This window comes from Atractosteus spatula, chromosome 28 (genome assembly GCF_055471065.1).
Source record: "Atractosteus spatula isolate fAtrSpa1 chromosome 28, fAtrSpa1.hap1, whole genome shotgun sequence".
Lineage (NCBI taxonomy): Eukaryota > Metazoa > Chordata > Actinopteri > Semionotiformes > Lepisosteidae > Atractosteus > Atractosteus spatula.
In genome coordinates this window covers 7,126,568-7,146,960 of record NC_142733.1, presented here as the reverse complement: position 1 = coordinate 7,146,960, position 20,393 = coordinate 7,126,568, and the positions used below count along the sequence as shown (strand labels likewise).

Below are 20,393 nucleotides of genomic sequence, written 5' to 3'. Positions count from 1 at the left end.
GGGGGAAGAGAGGGGAAGATGTGTTTTCGTCTGCCGCAAATGACTGCTTTCGTGTTCAAGAAAATACAGTGACACACATTCCGCTTTTAAAACACAGGAGAGGGATATTTACGTTACTGCCAGCCATTTTATTTTTGTTTGCTTTTGACGTTGTTGTATGATAATTGTGAAAAAAGGGGGCCGATGAAAAATATCTCTCGTTATGCCCACCTGTACAGGCAGGTGCTTACTTACGAAAAGCCTGCGGTTGCTTTTAATACGTTACAGAAGCTCTCTAGCGTAGCGGTGAAATGACGGCACCTGAAAATCAGAAATGGCAATTAGAAAATGAGTAACTAAGGCTCATTTCTGCGCTGTTCTTTTACACGCACTGGACCGACCGCCAGGAGGCTGGGTTTGTGAGCCGGCCAGCAAATAGCTCTGACTGCAGAGCGCAACAAGTGCTCCTAGCCTGGGAGGCTGGAGTTTCGGTCTTTGTTGTAAAGTCATTAACCGTGTCAGCCTAGGGGCCGTAGTTTCTCGTTAATTTGCGGGCGCTTTAACAAAGAAACAGCCCCGACCAAGAAGGCAACAGTCACCTGTCTGTCTGAAAGCAGGGAGGAAAATTACGAGTTACGAACAATATCCACGCTTTTACATAGAGAAGAGGGTTTTAGAAACGTCGAGGCAAGACTATGGATCGCAGAAAATGAAACATCATAGTTAAAATCTAACTGGAACCTTGAAAGCAAGAAAAAAGAAAGGGGAGAGACTCTTTATTCCGCAGTAGTTCGTACAGGTGGGTGGATTGTGAGTTTTTGGCGTTGCTAGTTGTTGTTTTGTCAACTCACAAAAAAAGCACCGCGATTTGTGTTCCTGTAGCGGAGTGCCCGAAACTGCAAAATCGTGACGCTAACTCAAGATAAGCAAATGTATGCACCGATAAGTTTCCTCGCAATATTCCCAGATAAGATTTCAATTACGCTCATTTCAGGAACCGGTCGTGTCTCATAATAAGGATCCGCTTATTCCTGTTAGGAGACTGTAAACCGCAACAGGAGGAATATATTTGAATAGGTATGTTACAACCTGTGCGCAGCGCGGTGTTGTTAGGAGGGGTGGGTTTACATCTGTATTAAAACACGCTTTTGCCTGATATTGTTACATTGTAAGGGATGTGACGAAGTAATCAATTTAAGTACTTTAAGATTAGATTATTTTGCACATTTAAAAAAAACAGAAATAGATCATCTGAAGCTTGGTAACACGGCTAAGGTGAAGTTGACGTACTATACAAAACAAGATTTATTTTTTACGTTAGGTCGTGAAAAATAGTCAAGGGTAATGGATCTTTAATTTAAAGGTGAACGTAACTAAAAGCCTGAACTGATTTCTTTAGCATGAATGTTTTTCATATTTTAATTTTGATTGTGCTGATATTATATCTTTTTATATACCGCTCATAAAATAACAGGTAGAGATACGTAGTCGTACCTGATGATACCACAGATTTCTTTTGTAGGTACGTGGTATTACTTCATGACTCTTGTCCACTCTGCCTGTGTTGTTTGTATGACTTCTACAAGCGTTTAGTGTCTTTATTCTTGGATTACCTGACATTGCTCTGTAAAAGCTGTACAAAAGCATTATGCTTTGGGTTTTGAGTCTGTGCTAAAGGTTGAGGGATAGATGACATTTAGCTTTTGGCTGGGAGTATCAACATCAATTTCACAACAGCCTAGTTCAAATCTGCAGACAGTACAGGCCTAAATTCTGCTCGCTTCTACCATCCTGCAGAAAGAGATTACAGAGGTCTTTCTGCAGGAACAAGCTGAATTATTTAACTGTGTCCAGAGAGAGACAGGTAGGTTACAGTGTATTGTTTCCAGGGACAAGGGATGAGATGTTGAGGCTGAGTGAGAGCACAAAGAGTCTTTTGTCATTTGCTGCTTGTATTTAAACAGCCAGCTTTTTAAAAACCAGTGTGATGCACGAATTGTAGGCTTTTTATTGGGCTCACAGTGTAATCTGTGTAAAATGGCTGACCCTGCGCTCTGACTCTCCCTTCTCTCCCTGTCTGTGTGACTCATGGAGAGCAAGCTGGGGTATGCGAAAAAAGACAAATTTCCTAATACAAGAAATTGTATATAGCCAATAAAGTGATCTTATCTTAATCAAGAGGGAAGAGCTGGGCATTCAGCAGGTGCTGCTGATACCTTTGCAGAGGGGACATGTACTGTATAGTTGGCTTCACTAGCCTCTGCTGTCTGCCGAGTTACAGGGGCTGACAGGGCAAGGAGACCTCTCATTAGAAGCAAGGGAATGAAAGTTAATTTGCACGGGCTAAAAGGACACAGCAGAAGTACTGTGGATTGGCAATCTTTAACATGGGAGTGACATCTGACAAGCTGCCTGGTCTGGGCTTTATTGAACTTGTTGCATTGGTATGTCCAGACCTCAGTTAATGGGAGACATTTAGGCAAATCCTGCTAGCTTTTGCCATCAATATAGTATATGTCTATATTTTAATAACAGCATTGATATAATCCACTTGTATGCAGTGCCGAACACTGTGTGTGTATATATATATATAAATTGTACTTTTTGAGGCTCAAACAGTAGCAAAGCATTGAAGGTAACGCCTATTTAGAAGCAGAACAAAAACTTGCTTAACCTAGTGAGTTTTCTGACCTGATAAGCTACTCTGCACTTCCTTGACAGCCCCTTTGTCTAGTTTTCCAGTAGCTTTTAAAAATAAATTTGACTCGACTCGTACGGCAGGCGGTGTGCCTACTGTTCAGAGCTCTGGAAAGCCCAACTGAAGCGTGCTTGGGGTTTTTTTTGGTGGGGAATTCCATGGTAACCCTGCTCCTGTTACTTCCAGCCTTGACTTTTCCAGAGCCAGAGGGGTGGGAGTGGGCTGTGAAGCCCCTAGTACGCGGAGGTGTGATTGGCCGGCACTGCAGACTCCCTGGTGCGACAGTGTTAGTGCCAGGACCGGATTGCTCTGCCTAATCTTCAAAGCTAGTGTGTGATTTCTTTTCCCCCGGACAAAACAGTACGGTCTTTATGCGGGGCCCAGAAAGGGGTTATGTTGTAGTGATCAGTATGTGACAGTGAGTTATTCTAAATACAGCAAACGGGGGGGGAGAAGCAAATTGAACAATGGTAGGGGTCTGGCAGGTTTGGCAGAGATTATTAAGGAGTGGAATTTCAAAACGCAGTACCAGTAAGAGTGAGCACCTGCTAAGCATACTTCCATAGAAACCTTCCCTTTGGATCACGAATTAAACCAGCCTGTGAGGGGGAAGAAACATTGCTTTCATTAGTGATATTTTATACAGCTTTCTGCAAGTCTTCCAATGAAGTTGTAACTGTTTTTTTTTTTACAGTTAAGTGTGGCTTGTTCCCATGTGGAAGGGCATTTCTCTTCTTTCTCCTGACTCTGGCAGCATGTAAAATACATGTTTTAGAAAACAAAAGACTATTGTTTAATTATTTTGTGATTAGTCAGGGGTGGTAGAACAAACTTCACATAAATTCTGTAATGGCGGACAGGATATAAACTACAAAAAGACTTTGCGGTGGTTGTACAATGGGGGGATATGAAATGACTCCTACAGCCTTCATAACTAGAACAAACAGTCACTGATTGCTGGCCCTGGTATGTCTAACTTTTCTGGCTCACAGATTCAAACCAAGGTTATCATTGAGATAGTTCTGTATTTATATTAGAGACAGAAATGGAGAGAAAGGGAGCTTGAACTATTTCCTTTTAATTTCCTGAGACATGGTAACCCCTTGTAGTAAAATCTTCATTATTCTCTTAGCCATGAACTATAAGCTGAAACTCTGCAGTAAATCAGGTCCTTGCAGATATTCATACTCAACAGCTCTCCTAAAGACAAGGAGTCAAGAAATAGCAGTTCCGTTGGATTCTAGGTACCGCTAAGTTTAAAAAAACTTCCTTTTCAAAGACAAGAAAGAGCTGGATGTAATGTTGTCACAAACAGTACATCAACCACATTAGACTCTCTTCTGTATTGCAGAAGGAAATAATCCCTAAAATCAAATATAGTTATTGGCTTTATTAAGGTTCTAAAGTGGGTTAGATTCTACAAAACATTTTAGCCCTGATATCACCATTTTGATTTTATCTAGTTATAGCGATGGTGAGATCTAATTATTTAAACAAATATCTTAAAGTCCATGCATAGTTTGTTTGAGATATTTCATTCTAGCTTCCTTATTGACCACAATGAAGCTGCTCTTGTCAGTTAAGATAAGGATAATCGCATATCTATATTCCCTGATTTGACAAGTTCACTCGGTTCACTTTCAGCGCTTGAAATATTTAGGCTTACGTGCAATATCAAGTGCATTTGACCATTCTGTTTGAATTAATCATCTTGAAAATAATCCTCATTTTGATTCCATCTCTGAAATAGGATTCAGTTGGATAAAAAAATAAAATGATGCCTCCTTTTAATCTAACATGACCAGGGATGTTCCACAGGGATCCATTCATCTATCATCTAAACCAAGGGAGAGCTTTGCAATAAATATCCTTCGGGTTGTCTGGCTGGCATTAATAAATGGAAGTCAAAACAGTTTTTAAAGTTAATAAAACAATCCTACTGAAACCTCCTAATCAGTTTAAAAATGCTAAATCTGATCACTAATTCAGTGGTTTTTCTACAAATTGGAAGGCTGGGTTGAGATATGTAGGTGTTAACTGTGAACAAGAGCAAGTTTGTGAGCATCTTCTTAGAATTGCACGAATTACTTTACGTTGTGTATTTGCAGCAAAGTGGACCATCATACATTGTATATTAAAAAGTCAGGGGTTACATAAGTATATTATGCACATGATCCTAGTCTGTTTGTGAAGTTTTCCCAGTGATTGGTTTGCATTTAAACTGTTGTTTTAGTACATTAACTATCTTGCTGAGCATTTTAGGGTATCCTCAAGAAAATTGTTTGGAAAAACATTTGGAGAGGCAGCTACTCATAAGATGTAAGCTAAAGTTCTGTGATTTTCAAACATTTCCTTTATTACTTGTGATAACTTCTGTTATCTAGTAGTACACAGAAAATAGCAGAATGCGGCACAGTGGTATTTACCTTCTCCTGATCCCACTCACACACTTGAAAAATACCCCATCATTACCTATGTTCACATAGACTGAAGGCAACTGCCTTTCTCTACTTCCAAAGCTGTAAAACTAAAGCCCATAATCACTGTTGTGATTCAGCTGGCTCAGCTGGACGGAAGACCTGTCTGAAACAAGCTATGCTGTGAAGGCACATCTCTGGTGTGCCAGTGTGAAAAAGGACATAAGGTATCTTTAATTTATCTAAGAGACACTGCCAAGCTCAGACATACTCTTTTTCTGTCTAACACTGAGAATAATGCCTGCCTTTGTCATACTAGATTATTGTAATTCCCTTTTCTTTGTTACCTCTAGTCATTTAATGCCTACAGCTTGTAAAGAATGTTGTTGCCAGAAATGTAGCAAAAAACATGACATTTGAACAATTGTGCCTTGTGTGGGCACACCTCTATTGACTCCCTGTTCAATCAAGAATTGATTTTAAGAACTTGCTTATGACATGTAAAGTTCTACATAACTGTGGTCCCTCTTACTGTATCTAAAAGACCTGTTGATCCGCTTAGTGTGCCCACTCATCTCTCAGGTCTCTGAATGCAGCCCTGCTTTGTCCCAGAGCTGCAAAGAATAAATGCAGGTGACCCAAGTATTCCCCTCAAATATGATCTGTCACTTTCATAAGGGAGTCTTCCTCTTTTTCTGTGTTTAAAATACAATTTTTACAACTTGCATTTTAGATCTCCATGCGTGAGTCTCAGAACTGGTTAGTATTTGCTGTTATCATCAATTGCATCTTTGTAGCAAAAACAACCTTTCCCTGTTACTCCATTTCCCAGTTGTATGCACAGAGAGGGCGTGTGAGCAAAATATAGGAGGCTTCTTTTGAGAACTTTATTCGTGTAATAGTTGAGAAACATGAGAAAGGCTACGAATAAGAGGCAGCCACTCCACCCATCGAGCTCAATGGGAAATCTAACTGAGCAGAGTGCATTGTGATTATAAACCCACAACCTCTTCTCTTGAGTCTATGAGAGAAAATGAGTGGGCATTGTCTGTGATATGGGCAGTGAGGATAACTTCCTCCAGAAATCTGGCTCTGGCCTGGGACCATTGCTCCCGACCTGGGTGGAGTGAATTTTAAACAGATACCTGCTGTCGTACGTGACACCTCAGAAATCACTGAAAGGCGGGACAACATCAGGAATAGCCACTAGGCCATAAAAGGAATGCATGCTCATGAACCCCCATTTATGACAATACCATGCCTGGACTCAGACTACAAAACCCTCTGTTACACTTGCAGTTCAGGGAGTTGTGGGAAATAGACCATGTGTGTGTCTCCTTCAGAGTTCTCCAGAGGTGGCCATTTTCATTGCGATGAAACTCACGTCAAGCCTTCACTGGACTCCTTGCATCCTTACACCCCGTTTATCCTTCTTGTCGTTTTTTCTTAGGAATCGGCCTCACTGTTGTTGAAGCATGTACGACAGGCAGCGCTATGACAGCCCACCCATGTACAGCCCCCCCTACAGCCCCTCCACCAATGGCTTCGGCCCACCGGGGAGCTTTAACCCCCCCGGCAGCGAGTACGACGCCTACCCCCCGCCCCCCGGCTCCTATTACATGGAAGCCAGGCCGCAGCACTTCTATAAGTGGCGTTCTCCTCCGGGCATCATCAAAATCCTTGAAGGCCTGATCGTGCTGCTGTGCATTGCCATCTTCGCCTGTGTGGCCTCCACCCTGGTCTGGGACATGCAGTATGGTTATGGCATGGGAGGTTATGGTGGCATGGGAGGGTACGGCATGGGAGGGTACGGCATGGGAGGGTACGGCATGGGTGGTTACGGCTATGGCACTGGAGGTTACGGCATGAGCTACTACAACTCCTACCCCACCCCGTACTCCGCCAAGACCACCATGATCGCCATGGCCGCCATCACCTTCATCGCGTCCCTGGCCATCTTTGTGACCAGCTTCTCCAAGTCCGACTCCTCGCGCAGCCGGAAGTTCTACCTGGTGGTGCTGGTGATCAGCATCCTCCTGGCCATCCTGGAGGGCATCATTAGCATCGTCTACATCGTGGGCATCAACCCCATGGCCCAGACCTCCAGCAGCGTCTATGCCAACCCCATGCTCATGATGTGCAACTCCATGTACGGGACTGGCATGGGAAGTTACTCCACCATGGGCATGTACAACCAGTACCTCTACCATTACTGTTACGTTGATGCACAGGAGGTAAGGGATCTTATCCACCTGCTTGCGTCTTTGCCGAAGGCTGGGGTTAAGGATAACTGAGTAAAGAGGAAGGATATTAGGGAATATGATGGTAAAGCACGATGCTGGATTTTTAAGCCTCTTAACTTCTGAAGGTGCCTTTTTTAATTAATAAGAAAGGGAACGGGTTGGAAGGGGCACAGTGCCACAATGGTTAGCATTGCTGCCTCACAGTGCTGGGGGCCCTGGGTTCAATGCTGGACCTGGGGTGCTGTCTGCGTGGAGTTTGCATGTTCCCCCCCTTGTCCACATGGCTTTCCTCCAGGTGCTCAGGTTTCCTCCCACAGACTAGTGACATACTGGTGGGTTAATTGGCTTCTAGGAAAATTGGCCCTAGTTTGAATTTGTGTGGCTATATCTGTGTATATTCCGCCGCCTGAGCACGGTTTACTGTCATGTATTATGAGGTGCTGGTGTGTTTCTCTCCATTCCTTCATTGTAAAGCAGATTGTACTGTGCCACTCTGGTATACTTCTCTTCACAGAAAGAGACTACATACATTAAGCTCTGATTGCTGTTCTTCCCTCCAGGCTGTGGCTATGGTCTGTGGGTTCATGATTGTCATTGCAGAAGGTATCATTGCTTACTTCGCCCAGAAGACTCGTGGGAAAATCTGGCGCTACGGGAAACCCAACATCTACTGGGAAAAACCTTTAACCGGGGAGTCAGAGGGCCGCAACGTGGAGGAGTGGGTGAGTGAGTGAGTTTGGGCTGGGTCAGCTGCTTCGGCCGTACTTGTAAATGCTGACTCACGCAGCCTAGTCTGAAATCGGGCCACAACAATCATGAACAAACCGGAAATTAGTTGGGGTTTTATTTCAAAAAACATCTTACTTTGAAGACGACGTTGTAAGCTTCGTATTTTAAGACTTAAATGTGGCTTTCCTCAATATGTATCTTTGAAAGCAAAGTCCTTTCGTCAGCAGACTTCACGTTGCTCGAGAGCTAGCAGTGCCAATAACAAATCTGAAACTTAAACGACTTGCTGGTGACACTGTAAGCAATGAAATCGGTAAGAATTTTATACAAAGCTGGAAGATACAATCCAACCTGTAATCCTAACCCTTCAGCTAGATTGATCTGTCATACCCCTGGACTTGATTTAGAGAAAAACGTGTTCATAAGAGAAAAACGTTAATGTTGCGGGAGGACAAATAAACAGTTAAGGATTATACGACTATCCTTGAATGAAATGTGATTGTAGCTGGAATGAAGGTTAGAACATACGGTAATGATGACACAGTGCAATAAAGCCAGTGTAAAACTTCCATATGGCTCAAAGTTCAGTCTAGCCTTTTATTTCATTTTCCAGGTAGTCCATTACCCTTGTCACATCTTCTGCTGGGCCAAACCCTTTAGGTGTTTCTATAAAGAGCACTCACATGACCCTCTATGTTCTTGATAGCTGTTGTTTGCTCTTCATACACTAGGTTTCAGTCTGAGTGATCATTAACTAAGCTAGATAGCAGGTAGTTTCTGGTGCTCTGCAACAAAGGTTTCTCCACCACACCAAACAGAGGGAATACTATGAGTTATATCCCCATATCAGAAGATCTGGGCTGGTAGAGATTGTCAGTATTTGCTCAGTTGTGTTTGTCAGTCAGACACATTGCAGCTCTAGAAATATGGAGGTACTGTACACATTCAGAAAAAGATAGAACAGAAACTGTATTACAAGTGAGATCTTATTATATAATGAAACACCCTATTAAACAAACTGATTCCCAATGTATCAAACCTTAATCAGTATTCATAGTGTTCATGTTGAATTAAGCCATCTGGGATATGATGTAATTGGTTGGGGGGGGGCTGAGCCTAATTTAATTTCTGGGCAGACAGGGGAAGGCTTTTCAGGGGTGTTTCTGTGTGCTTTCCCATTCTCTCTAGGACATGCAGAAATGGGCCGCCATCACAGCTGAGCAGAATCTAAAACTCACCAGGTCTGCATTCAGCATTTACCGCACAAGGTGCCCTAATGTGGCTCAGTGCCAGCATCACCACCCCCATGTTAATTAGCACACCTGTGCTAATTATAATCTCAAACTGAACCAGGAATGTACCGTTTGAGTCTCTGTTTTACTCTATCCTGGTAGCTTGAAGGATTGATGTCTCACCTGTGTGGGCCTAGAGGAGATCAGCATTTTGCATTTTTCCAGACCCTTTACATCCTGTCAGTGTGACACTGTGGGAGAAAGGCAGGGAGCAGTGAGACCAGTAGATGTGTGTTTGTTGAACCCCTCCCCCCCACTGTGTTTGGTGTGCGAATGGGTTGAGTCACAGTGCTCCTGCAGTTTCGCAGGCGTGACGCATTGCTACACTTCTTGGAGTTGGATGTATCGCAGGTACATTGTTACTTCTGATCACTGACCGGCACTTTTAAGTGTCTGTTCCAAGGCTGCCCTGCGTTTGAGTGCATGCATGACTGCGTTTCTGCCCAGTGTTGGACTGGTGTCCCAGTATTCCTTACTGGGATAGGCTCCGGCTCCCCCGCGACCCTGACTTGGATGAAGTAGTTAGAAGATGGATGGCTGGATGTTCCAAGGCTGTGCAGTGCTGTGCCAGGCACTCAGCTGCTTGATGGATTGGGCAGGGCTTAGTCAGAGCCTGGTATCGCACTCCCAGTTACTTCAAAGGAGATCAGCCAGCTGATTTTGTTTATGCATGCCATGGGGAAATTAGAGTCAGCAGATGGCTTGTCATTTGGCATTGTTATTGTTTTTATTATTGTTATTGTCATTTCCCATCAAATGTAATCTCACCCAGTCTAACATAAGTATTTGTGTGTGTGTTTGAGCTGGTTTCAGTATTTACATCATCTGTCTATTAACCACCCTCTGCTGTCATTATTGAATGACTAGTGAAGCCAGTGACTGTGCAGTATAGTGATAGCACAGTTTAACCCCTAAAGTGAATCATTAAGACTGAAGAAAGGGAAAGAGGCCTCTTTGACCATTATAATGTCCTTGATGATTCCTTTAGTTGCTTAGAAAGTTTCTAATGAAAGACAAGATGTCTGTAACTGAAGATGAAAATTCAGTCTTGTACTTGCTGACATTTAAACCAATAATAAGACCTAGAGTTGATGTTTTTGGGCAGGGGTAAAGGTTGCAGATTCAGAGCTTTGAAGTTTTGTCATTCCACAGACTCTGTATTATTAAAGCAGTATACACTTTGCATATTTACAGTAACGTCAGTACCCCGAGGAGTCGTATTTTTGTTTCAAGTAAATGTTTGCCTAAATACATTCGTATTGGATAAGGAAGCCTGCCCAAAACAAAGTGCTAGACGAATAACTGCTGTAGATCTTCTCAGTCTGAGTCCCAGAACGATCAATATGTGCTTGATTTGTGTGACTGTTATCTGAGGACTTGGAGACGTAACATATTGAGTGTCTTTTGAGGTCAACACCTACCTGGATAAATACAGAGTGCCATTACAAAGGTCAAGTGTTTCATCTCTTCTCTAAAATGCAAATGTATTGATTTCAATCAACACATATAGTGAATGCGATTGCCTGGCCAACTGGTTCCTATCAGACAATTGCCTTTGGGACCTGTAGTATTGATCGCCACCCCAAGGGCTTAATCACTCAATTAATTTTGCTTAATATAGCATGTTTCATGCAAAACAAGTTGGAATGTACTTTTAAGAGCAAATAAAAAAGGAATGTGACATGAATAAATACAGTCCATCTCCCTACCTCCACATCCAGCTCCACATCTCAAAAAAAGCCTAGAACAGATTTTGTATTTCATATTTTGTCCTTTTATTATTTCTCTTTTATCTGTTTTTGGTTTTCAAACCAAATTATGAAGTGTATGTTAAGTATATGGTAAGTTTAGGATTAAGGCAGGTTTAGGCTTAGTCTGATCACTATAATGAATTTATTAGCATTCTACGAAACCTGAATTTGTAGTAGAATAGCCATTAATACAGGACACGAAAGAAAACAACAGGAAAATGCATTAAATTGAGAACAAGAGGCACTTTTTTTACAATAATGATTGTGGGAGTGAAAAAAGTTAACTAGTCCTGTTTTTTACATGAATATCCTGGCGTCTTTCAAAAACAGCTCCCTGCAATCAAATGAATTAGACGGGGCGAATGACCTCTCATCTGGAACCTTTCTTATTTCGGGTTACTTCTCACAGTCCTTTCCCAATATTGCAAGCGTTCATGTCTGGCTGCTTGCTCCTACAGTCTGTGTACTGCTTCACAGTGTCTGCAGAGAGGGCATAGCTGGAATTCCTAGATGACTTGCATTCTTCAACCCGATGCAACAAAGTCTTTTGTAACTCAAGATGTGTAGTAAATTGTTTCCTAGGATTTTCTCCAGCACCAGCATAGATGTAACAAAGCTTCTCATGCCAAAGGACTTTGCTCAGTTTGTTTAGCTCAAATGCTAATGAACAAAAACCTGACATTGTTTGTACACCTGGCAGTGTAGTGTAAGCTGTCTTGTGACGGTATGACTGAATGCTGATTCTGTTCCTGTCATCACTGATCAAGGACAAGTTTTAATACGTGTGATGCGTTGTCTAAAAATGGGGTTGAAATATGTGCAGAGTTTTGAACATGTGGAGAGCTCTTGGTGTATTTTGTGTGTATCTTGGTAATTGCCTTGTGCAGCTGGAGGTAGAAAGACACTGCAGTGACAACAGGCCGCCACTAGAGACCGCTAATGTAGCAGGGGAAGGACTTTGTTAATTGTTTACTTGTTAATTGCAGGTAACCATAGAGAATGTGTTTTCGCATGGGGTTGTGTTATTATAAGAGGGTGTCCTGAAGGAGGCAGACGGAGAGGTGGAGCTACCCATCTCCAATAGAAGTGTTTCCTAGAGCATGGCCGGGGCTCAAAGACAGATATGTTGTTTTTTTCTTTCCTGAACAGTCCCTTGTTTTTCTTCCACTTTCAAGCACAGCCTAGAGAACGTCTTGTTAATAACTTGTGTTCTAGATTTCCGTTAATGATTCAACAAAGTGTGAACGGTTCCGTGTTGATGGAAACCAAAGCCACACTGCCTGGACAGGGAACCTTCTGACGGAGGCCTCGTTTGTTTCAAGTTGTAAAATTACGTCATCTTTCAAGGCCCACACTCACATTGGCGATGGGATCAGCCGTTTCCATTTATCATTTTCAAAAATGTGTAAATTAATGGAACATTAAAGAACGACACACTCTGCTCGATTTTGGTTTATTTTCAGCCTAATTTTGCTTCAATATGCTACAATGTCTTATAGCTTTTATTAATGTTATTTTGCTTATAAAATATCTAAAGCATATGAGAAGGCAACCATACTGGTTTTTGTTAATCGGTTATGTCTTTGACTCTGATCTACCTTATTGGCCAACTGGCTTTGACAGAATCCCGAAATAGATTTGTTTGTTTTTACATTGCAAGTTTGTCACTGAAAGAATCTCATCTGGCTAGCGATAATAATCTAGGAAGTGTGTGTCTTAGGTTTAGGCACTGTGGGAGGCATAGTCCGATTTAAAACAATGGACATTTTCTAATGCTGTTCTGTGGGGGGAACCCGTGTCAGATCTTGTACTCCCTTGAGGAGAGAGAGCAGATTTGCCTCCTGATAAAGTGAACTAAACAGAATGTGGTGCCTGCCATTGTGCCTGACCTTCTTTAGACTCAGAACTCTGACCTCCAGGAGACCTCTGCAGTCTCAGTTTGAGCTCAGGAAGCAGCATGGCGATCCAACAGGAGGATATCCTTATTTTTCCCTCTGCGTCTTGTTTATGTTGCGCTGTGGACGGTTGGAAGAAGACAGCAGTAAAGCTGCAGGGGGTGAATAAAAAAATAGATCTTGGCGAGTGTTCCTCAGGCATATAAATCAGAGTAGGGTTTCCTGAAGGTCGTCCTGTTAAAACACTAGTACAATAGGAGTTGGTGTGTAGGTGGGAAACAAGAAGGAAGGAAGAAAAGGACAGAACCCGCATTTACTGCTGCTATCTGGATTCTTGTGTACTTTTTATTTGACCCCTGCCAGATGATGAAAGAAGTGTAAAATAATTTGAAAAACCTGTAACTCATGACGTAGAAGTGGGAGATACACAGTCTCAGGTAGGCAGGGGTTAAGGCGGGTCAGTGGAGAAAGGCAGGTGATGGATAGTTAGACGATCTGCCTTCTCTTGATAGTGTGGGAGCAGCACGGGGGGGGGGGGGAGTGTTAACCGCAGAGGGAATGGGAGTCGCAGTCAGGGCAGCACGGTCCAATTTCACACTTCACTGGCCTCCCAGAGTGGGAGAGACCTTGAGCTGTGAGTGAAGCAAGCTGAGCAGAGAAGAAATGGGCCTTCATGTGACCTTGAAGCAGGAACACCTGGGGTTTCAGTCACAAGACATTACTGCTCAGCACACCTGCTTGCCTGTTTTGTGTATCCCAGAATGCTCAGGCAATGTAGTGTGATAAATCTGACCCTGTGCTTGTGTATGGCTTTCTCCTTACCTGGGTTATTAGATGTGCTTCAGAATTCCTCTAACAGCAGTTGTGTACATCATTAAATTAACTCTCCTGTCACTCTCGCAGTTCTGAGGAGTGTAGTCTCTAGCTTCTTTTCATAGTGCTTTAACCATTTGAAAGGAGAATACAAACGATCCATTTCTTCAGCGCTGTACACAAACTGCTGGTCTTGACAGTTTTGTTCAGCAGTTGTACAAACGCGTTTTTAGTGATTTTAGCTGCTTAATGTGTTGCTTTTACAAGAGCTGATTTAAATTCTGTTCCTTTTCTCTTATTTTTGTCTATGCACCCACAGGTCAAAAATGTGGAAGATGAAAAGAGTATTCATGACGCCCCAACGGTAGTGCTGTCTGAGAAAATGAGCTCTCCTCTGAATGCTGTCAACAGTGTCAAAAGTGTCAGCACCTACCCAACCAAAGCAGACAGTTGCTTCAGCTCTGGGACCTACAACAACCACGAGTGAGTAATGAGGCAGTGATTAGATGGAACTTTAAAGGGTTCTGACTGAGGGTGACGTCAGGGCTCCGAGAATTGCCTTGGTCCAAGACCTATCCATTAGTTCTGAATTAACCATATCAGCTTTACTCACTACCAGGAAGGGGAGATGTCCAAATCATGTGTGATGGGTTAGCATATGTAATTGCATCACAATTCTCAGCCCTTAAAGTTTCATTGTGTTTTAGCGTTTAGTGTTTGTCAAAAAACTGAATTTTGGAGCACCCGCACACTGAATGATTCAACAAATACAGGATCTGATTCAATAACTATTCCTTTTTTGGGTGTAAATAGCATTTTCCCATAGGATCTGAAAGCACTTTACATCTAGGAGGAGACCCACTCTATCTGTCACTGAAGTGGAGCCCCCACCTGGCTGGTGAGAAATTCACCAAATGAGTTAAGGGGGAACTTCAGGAAGGCCAGGTTGTGTAAAGCTAGAATGGAATCTCTGATCAACTAGTCAGATCACCGTTTGGATCACTGTATGTCATTACTTAGTTGTAACCAGGATTCTCGGCTGCATTGCATGGTCGACCTCATGGGCATTGGGGCTGGGTGGATTTGAGAAGGCTGGGACAGTGTCAGTTTTGCAGGGAAGAGCTTGCAGCTCCTCCCTGGCTGTATCCAAGGGCTCGCAGTGTCAGCGAGAGCTGCGTCTGCCCTCCCTCTGGCGACTGCTCGGCCGTGAGAGCTGTGAGCTTGCAGCAGATGTCAAAGAGGCAGATGGCGCGGCAGGGCCATCAGAACGCACACGTGCCATCCTCATTTCTCCTCTGTGTGGTACCGCGGTAATGACGGAGCGGGAGGCCTTGTCCATCTCCACTGCCGCTCAGTCGTCGTGTTTTGGGATCATTTTCTAACTTCAGCTACACGGACACTCCTGCCAGCCGGCCCTCGGAGGGGCCATCCCGCGGAGTGAGCTCCAGCCCCTCGGAGGAGGCGGGAGGGGTGCGGCGGCCCTCTGCCTGGAGGGGGAGGAAGAGGCGGAGGAACCCGGAACTGGATGAGTCGCAGTACGAGACAGATTATACCACTGGCGGGGAGACGTGCGGGGAGCTCAACGAGGACCAGTGGAAGACGTAAGTCTGGTGCGGGGGCCTCTGGCTGCTGGGACGGGTCTCTCGATACTTCTCGATATTGGGGCCGTGATCTGCAGACCTTTGTGTAACCTCTTGCCAAGAGCAAAGCCTGCCTTTGAGAAACTAACCAAGCGCCTTCCCTCTCCCTTCCTCCTTGTCAGCATGTACCCCCCGATCACATCCGACGCCCAGCGACAGGAGTACAAGCGGGAGTTCGACTCCGACCTGAAGCAGTACAAACGGCTGTGTGCTGAAATGGATGACATCAGCGACCAGATGAACAAACTGAGCAGAGAGCTGGACAGCCTGCAGGAGGGCACTGCGAAGTACCAGGTTAGGTGGTGGTGCGGGGTTTACAGAATACAGCCTGGGTGTCTAAGGCAGCCCCTTGAGGAAGTCTGAGGTTCCACTTTGCTGCTTATCAATGCATTGAATGACACATTCAATGCACTTCTCCAAAGTGCCCTTAGGCCAGTGGATCTGGTTGCTTGAAAAGTGGACAGTTGCTCTTTTTTATGAGGCCAAAAATGTGGAAATCATTAAAGATTAAAGGAAGTTCACTCCTGGAGGTTTCGGCATGGTGATTAATAGTTATTTTTGGTCTCTGAGGTTCATGTACTGGCCGTGTGCTTGTGCAGTATGTGTGATCGAGGGAGGCTGTCCTGTAGTGGGGACAGAGAGAAAGGTACAGGTGCCTCAACGCCTTCTTCTCTTGTAGGGAGTGGCTGAAGAATACAACAGATTGAAGGACTTGAAACGGGTGAGTGACCAACGCCCCTCGGCTGTAGCTTTCTGATGGGATTTGTGCAGTAGGCATGCAAGGTCTTTTCTTACTACAAGACACTGTGAAAATGTGGGGACATTCGTTCACATCCATCGGTTATCTTTTGCATTAAGCAAGCGAGGGACAGGAGCCCACACTGAAACCCTTGGTGGATTTTAAAGCTTTTTATTGTTGCAGAACGGTTGATGATAATAAATGGTATAACGTATCAGGGGCTGTATTGCAGTAGTGCCGTATTGTGTCCCCAGGGTCACACAGCTGTGAGGTGTGGATTCCCGGGACTGTCACTGACTCCTGCTCCCTCTTGCGTTCTAGACCCCCGATTACCAGACCAAGAAGCTGCAGTGCCGAGAGCTGCGCCACAAACTGTTCCACATCAAGCGCACGGTGAAGGACTATGACAAGGGGTGCTCCTAGAGCCAGGACCCCAACCCGCCCCACCTATACCCACTCCTTGTAGACTCGACATCGAAGACTAAAACTGGTTTTTGCTGCAGGGATCCTACAAACCAAAGCTGTACAGACTCTTTGAGATCTACAGGGCTGAATCTGCTTACACAGGGTTCCAGAGCTCCAGACAGATTGAGAAGCCTCCAGGTTTGGAAGGTGAAGGGTCTTGGAAAACATTGCATCTAACATTGAATAGGCTTCGTTGGGGGCGTTTTTAAATAAGATGCACAACAATGCATTGGCTTGTACACTCATCTGTCTTTGTACCTTACATTCTGTACTGCGTTAGCTCCAATAAGATGATCTCCATTTTAAAACCCAAAGCACGTAGTCAAGCTGCTGTAGCATGATTGTAAGACGTTTTGCTGTTGGACAGCAGTTGGTGACAAATTCAGTCTGATAAACTTAACTGTGATCGTTAATTATTCCATCTGAAGAAGGATTGCTCAACATTCCTGCTCACACTTTCTTCCATAATTCTTTCAACCATACAAAAGCAGAGTTTTCAGTTAAAAGATAAGCTATAGCTAAGCCCCTGCAGAGAATTTGATGGTAGGGCCCAGTTGCTAAGCTGTGCCTTTGAGTAGAGGTGGATGACACCTGTAAAGCACAGGTGAAGCTTGTCAGGTAACATGTCTTGGTGGCTGTTGTGATTATGGTCCTTGGGGATCCATTGAAATCAAAAGTATTTCTGTGCGAAGCCGCACCTTGTCAGACCTCATATGTCTCTTACGAGACATACATGTCTTTACAAGAGACATACATATGTTCAATGTTGTATTTTTACATTTAATTCAGATTAAGGTATGAAGAAAAAAAGCCACTGTAGTATTGCCACAGAGTAATGTCCGATAATCATTTTGGTTTAGATTAAAAAATTGGAAGGAATTTAATACAGAATTATTAAATTAGTAGGGGACGTTAACACACTTCTGCCTTTAATTTAGGTTTAAAATCAAAATCAGAGGCACAGTAGGAAATGTTGCTTTATGGAGTTCATAACAGATGTTCAGCAGGAATCTTGCACACTTCTGCTCGCCTACATATAGAGGTCTCGCACCTGGGACTTCCTGTAGTGCATCTCTCTTGCATGCTCCTATCACCCCATCTGTACCCCTGCAGCAGCTCTCTGGCGCAATCCAAATACTCGATATTTTTTGTCCCTCTATCACATTCATTAGAATCTCCATAGAAATGGAGACCTGGGAAAGCAGCTGTGACATTAAGCTGTAGTTTACACTTGATCCAACACTGTATCAGTTTTAATATGTTTGTATCACAAAACTGGGAGAGCATGTTGTTTAAAATGGGTGTGAAGAAGTTGTTTATGGAAAAGTGCTTCAGACTGCCAAGCACTAATGGAGTCTTATCTATCGACCTTTGCTCTGAATTTCAAGAACAAACTTCCAAACATCTGAGCTCTTTCCATGACGCTGAAACTCTTGGAAATCAGGAGAGAAAAGGGTGTGATCGATACCAAGGAGTTTATTCTGTTCAGTCAGTGCCAAAGTAAGCTGCACACAGCTCCATCTATTGGTTCCCAGTGGAACTGCCGCCCGTTATTTATACCAAAGACAAAAAATGTTTTTGCTTTGATAACTATCTGTCAAGTGAAAATGCATTACTCCTCTCGTGACCAAAGTGACATTATCATAACATAAAATAGTAAAAAAAAAGTCTGCTATTTTGATAAAAGACGGTTATCAATTTTGATTTTTTTATGTGGTCTTGTTGGGCTTTAGTGAACCTACCCTGAGCTCCTATAGCTTGGCTGTATTGTATGGTTATTTTTATGGCTGTAGCATGGCTATAGAGTGAATAGAAATTCACTCAGGACAGAACTAACAGATGCCTCTACCCTTTAAACAGACAGGATATACAAGTCCTGAATAATGTTCCCCTTCACCTGGGTGTGGTAGCACAGTTAAACTGCACGTACTACTGTTACCTACATCTTTTACATCTTGACCAGATGTGGTTATAAGTCATTTTGAATAAAAGCATCAGCCAAATGAAGAGATTTTGTGAATTACTCAGAAGATGCAATGCACTGAGGAATTTGTTTAAACAAATCACAGTATGAAGAATGCAACGTTCACATTACACTCCTCACTATCAAATTTCCCCATTTCCCGATCAGTGGTGACTTTTCCTGGATTTAGAATCTGGGGTCTGTTAACCTGTAGGTATGCATCATATGGGCTTGAAATAGATTTGTGGAAATTCTATGGAGACATAAGCTCATCTTTAAACTTAAGGTGTGGGCATTGTAGAGCACCGGCTAAATACCATGAATCTGGAAATACTACCTTCTAAGTGAAGCAAGAGATACATTTCCCTGACAAGAATGTTTAGTGTACGTATGTAACGTACTGGAACAGTGTCAGTCGTCTGGAGTTGTAATTGTGATTTCAGGAAAGGTGAGCAATTTGGCACCTTCTCTCCTCTTGGATGTGTGACTATTCCTGGCTGGCGTATTTCAAAGCACTGCTGGTTTCTCATGCTGTGTTTAGCTTGTTGTTTATATGTCAAAGCTCTGTATCAGGTTCCAAATAATCCAGATACTTCTAAAGTTCAATCCGTGTAGTAAATGAGTGATGAGGCACTCGTGGAAATGGGGGTGCTATATTCCAGGCCAAATCTGAAGGCTGGAAACTGTTTTCAAATTGGTTCGTCAGACACAGCTTGATCAGACTGTGGTGCCTGTATCCGATTTCTCTCATAGAGTGTCAGGTCTTAGCAACTTTTTGCAATTATGTTTATTTGAATTTTTTGCAAGGATTTTGGATTTGCTTCTAAATTTCTATTTCAGTAAAAAAAAGAGCTTTGAATGCCAGCTGGGAAGACGCGGGAAGTTTTACAGCCAATGCTTGTTTTTTCCACTTTTTGTATGGTGTGTGTTATTGTTGATTTACGGTGGGTTAATGTAGCCCTGTTCTGTTTATGCCAGGAGCCACCATGTGCACATTCCTTAATCCTGAAACCTTTTGCCTTCTTGTAAAAAGACAATGCTCTCAGCTTTTTTATATATGAACTATTACTTTTCCTAAATAGATTAGCAGATTTCCTTTTATTGGAAAAAAAAACTTTTTGTAAATGCCATTTACAAAACAAAAATAATGACACTTTTTAAATAAATCATTTAATCTGCACAATATGTTTTTCAGACATCTTTTTGTTTCCTGCGCTTATGAACACACAGAAGTAAGAGTGTTTTAAATGGGACGTTCCAGGCAAACATCCGACAGTCTTGCCTCAGACACTTCAGAATATCCATCTAACCAATACTTGAATGATCGACAATAATTGAACATTTACTATTTAATTGACCCTAATGGTGAAGGCAATTGAAGTAACTGATGGATTAAATGGATCAGATGAGGTTCCATTCCTAGACTTCTCTGTCGTAAGTGTTTCCTCTATGCATTGCTTTACATGAATGCTTAAAAGATGCATTGATGTTTGGATATCAATCATCCACCCCTTCATTTTCTAGCTGCTTCTTCTAATTCAGGGTGGCCAGAGCCTATCCTGGCAAGCAACAAGCACAAGGCAGAGTATACCAATCCACTTTGGGGCACATATACAGACACACCACTGCTAGTTTTCCTAGAAGCCAGTTAACCAACCAGTATGTCTTTACACTGTGGGAGGAAACCAACACAAACCCAGCGAGAACAACCCAAAGAGAACTCCACACAGACAGCACCCCAAGTCTTTTTTTTATCACTTTATCGGCCA

The 20,393-nt window shown here is 43.1% G+C and overlaps 1 protein-coding gene across 2 annotated transcripts; it reads left to right on the top strand.

The window, feature by feature from the left end:
- The first annotated feature begins 227 nt into the window (after nucleotides 1–227).
- Nucleotides 228–19,807, top strand: LOC148813911 (occludin-like). Of its 2 annotated transcripts, none has more exons than XM_088907429.1 (8): nucleotides 228–778; nucleotides 6,545–7,328; nucleotides 7,898–8,059; nucleotides 14,137–14,300; nucleotides 15,206–15,418; nucleotides 15,580–15,751; nucleotides 16,137–16,178; nucleotides 16,518–19,807. In XM_088907429.1, the coding sequence occupies exons 2-8, from the start codon at nucleotides 6,570–6,572 to the stop codon at nucleotides 16,617–16,619; spliced, it is 1,614 nt and encodes a 537-aa protein (XP_088763555.1). In that variant the 5' UTR covers nucleotides 228–778; nucleotides 6,545–6,569; the 3' UTR covers nucleotides 16,620–19,807. The 2 variants fall into 2 exon arrangements, with proteins under 2 accessions (XP_088763555.1, XP_088763556.1); XM_088907430.1 differs by lacking the exon at nucleotides 228–778 and adding an exon at nucleotides 980–1,056.
- The last annotated feature ends 586 nt before the right edge of the window (nucleotides 19,808–20,393 follow it).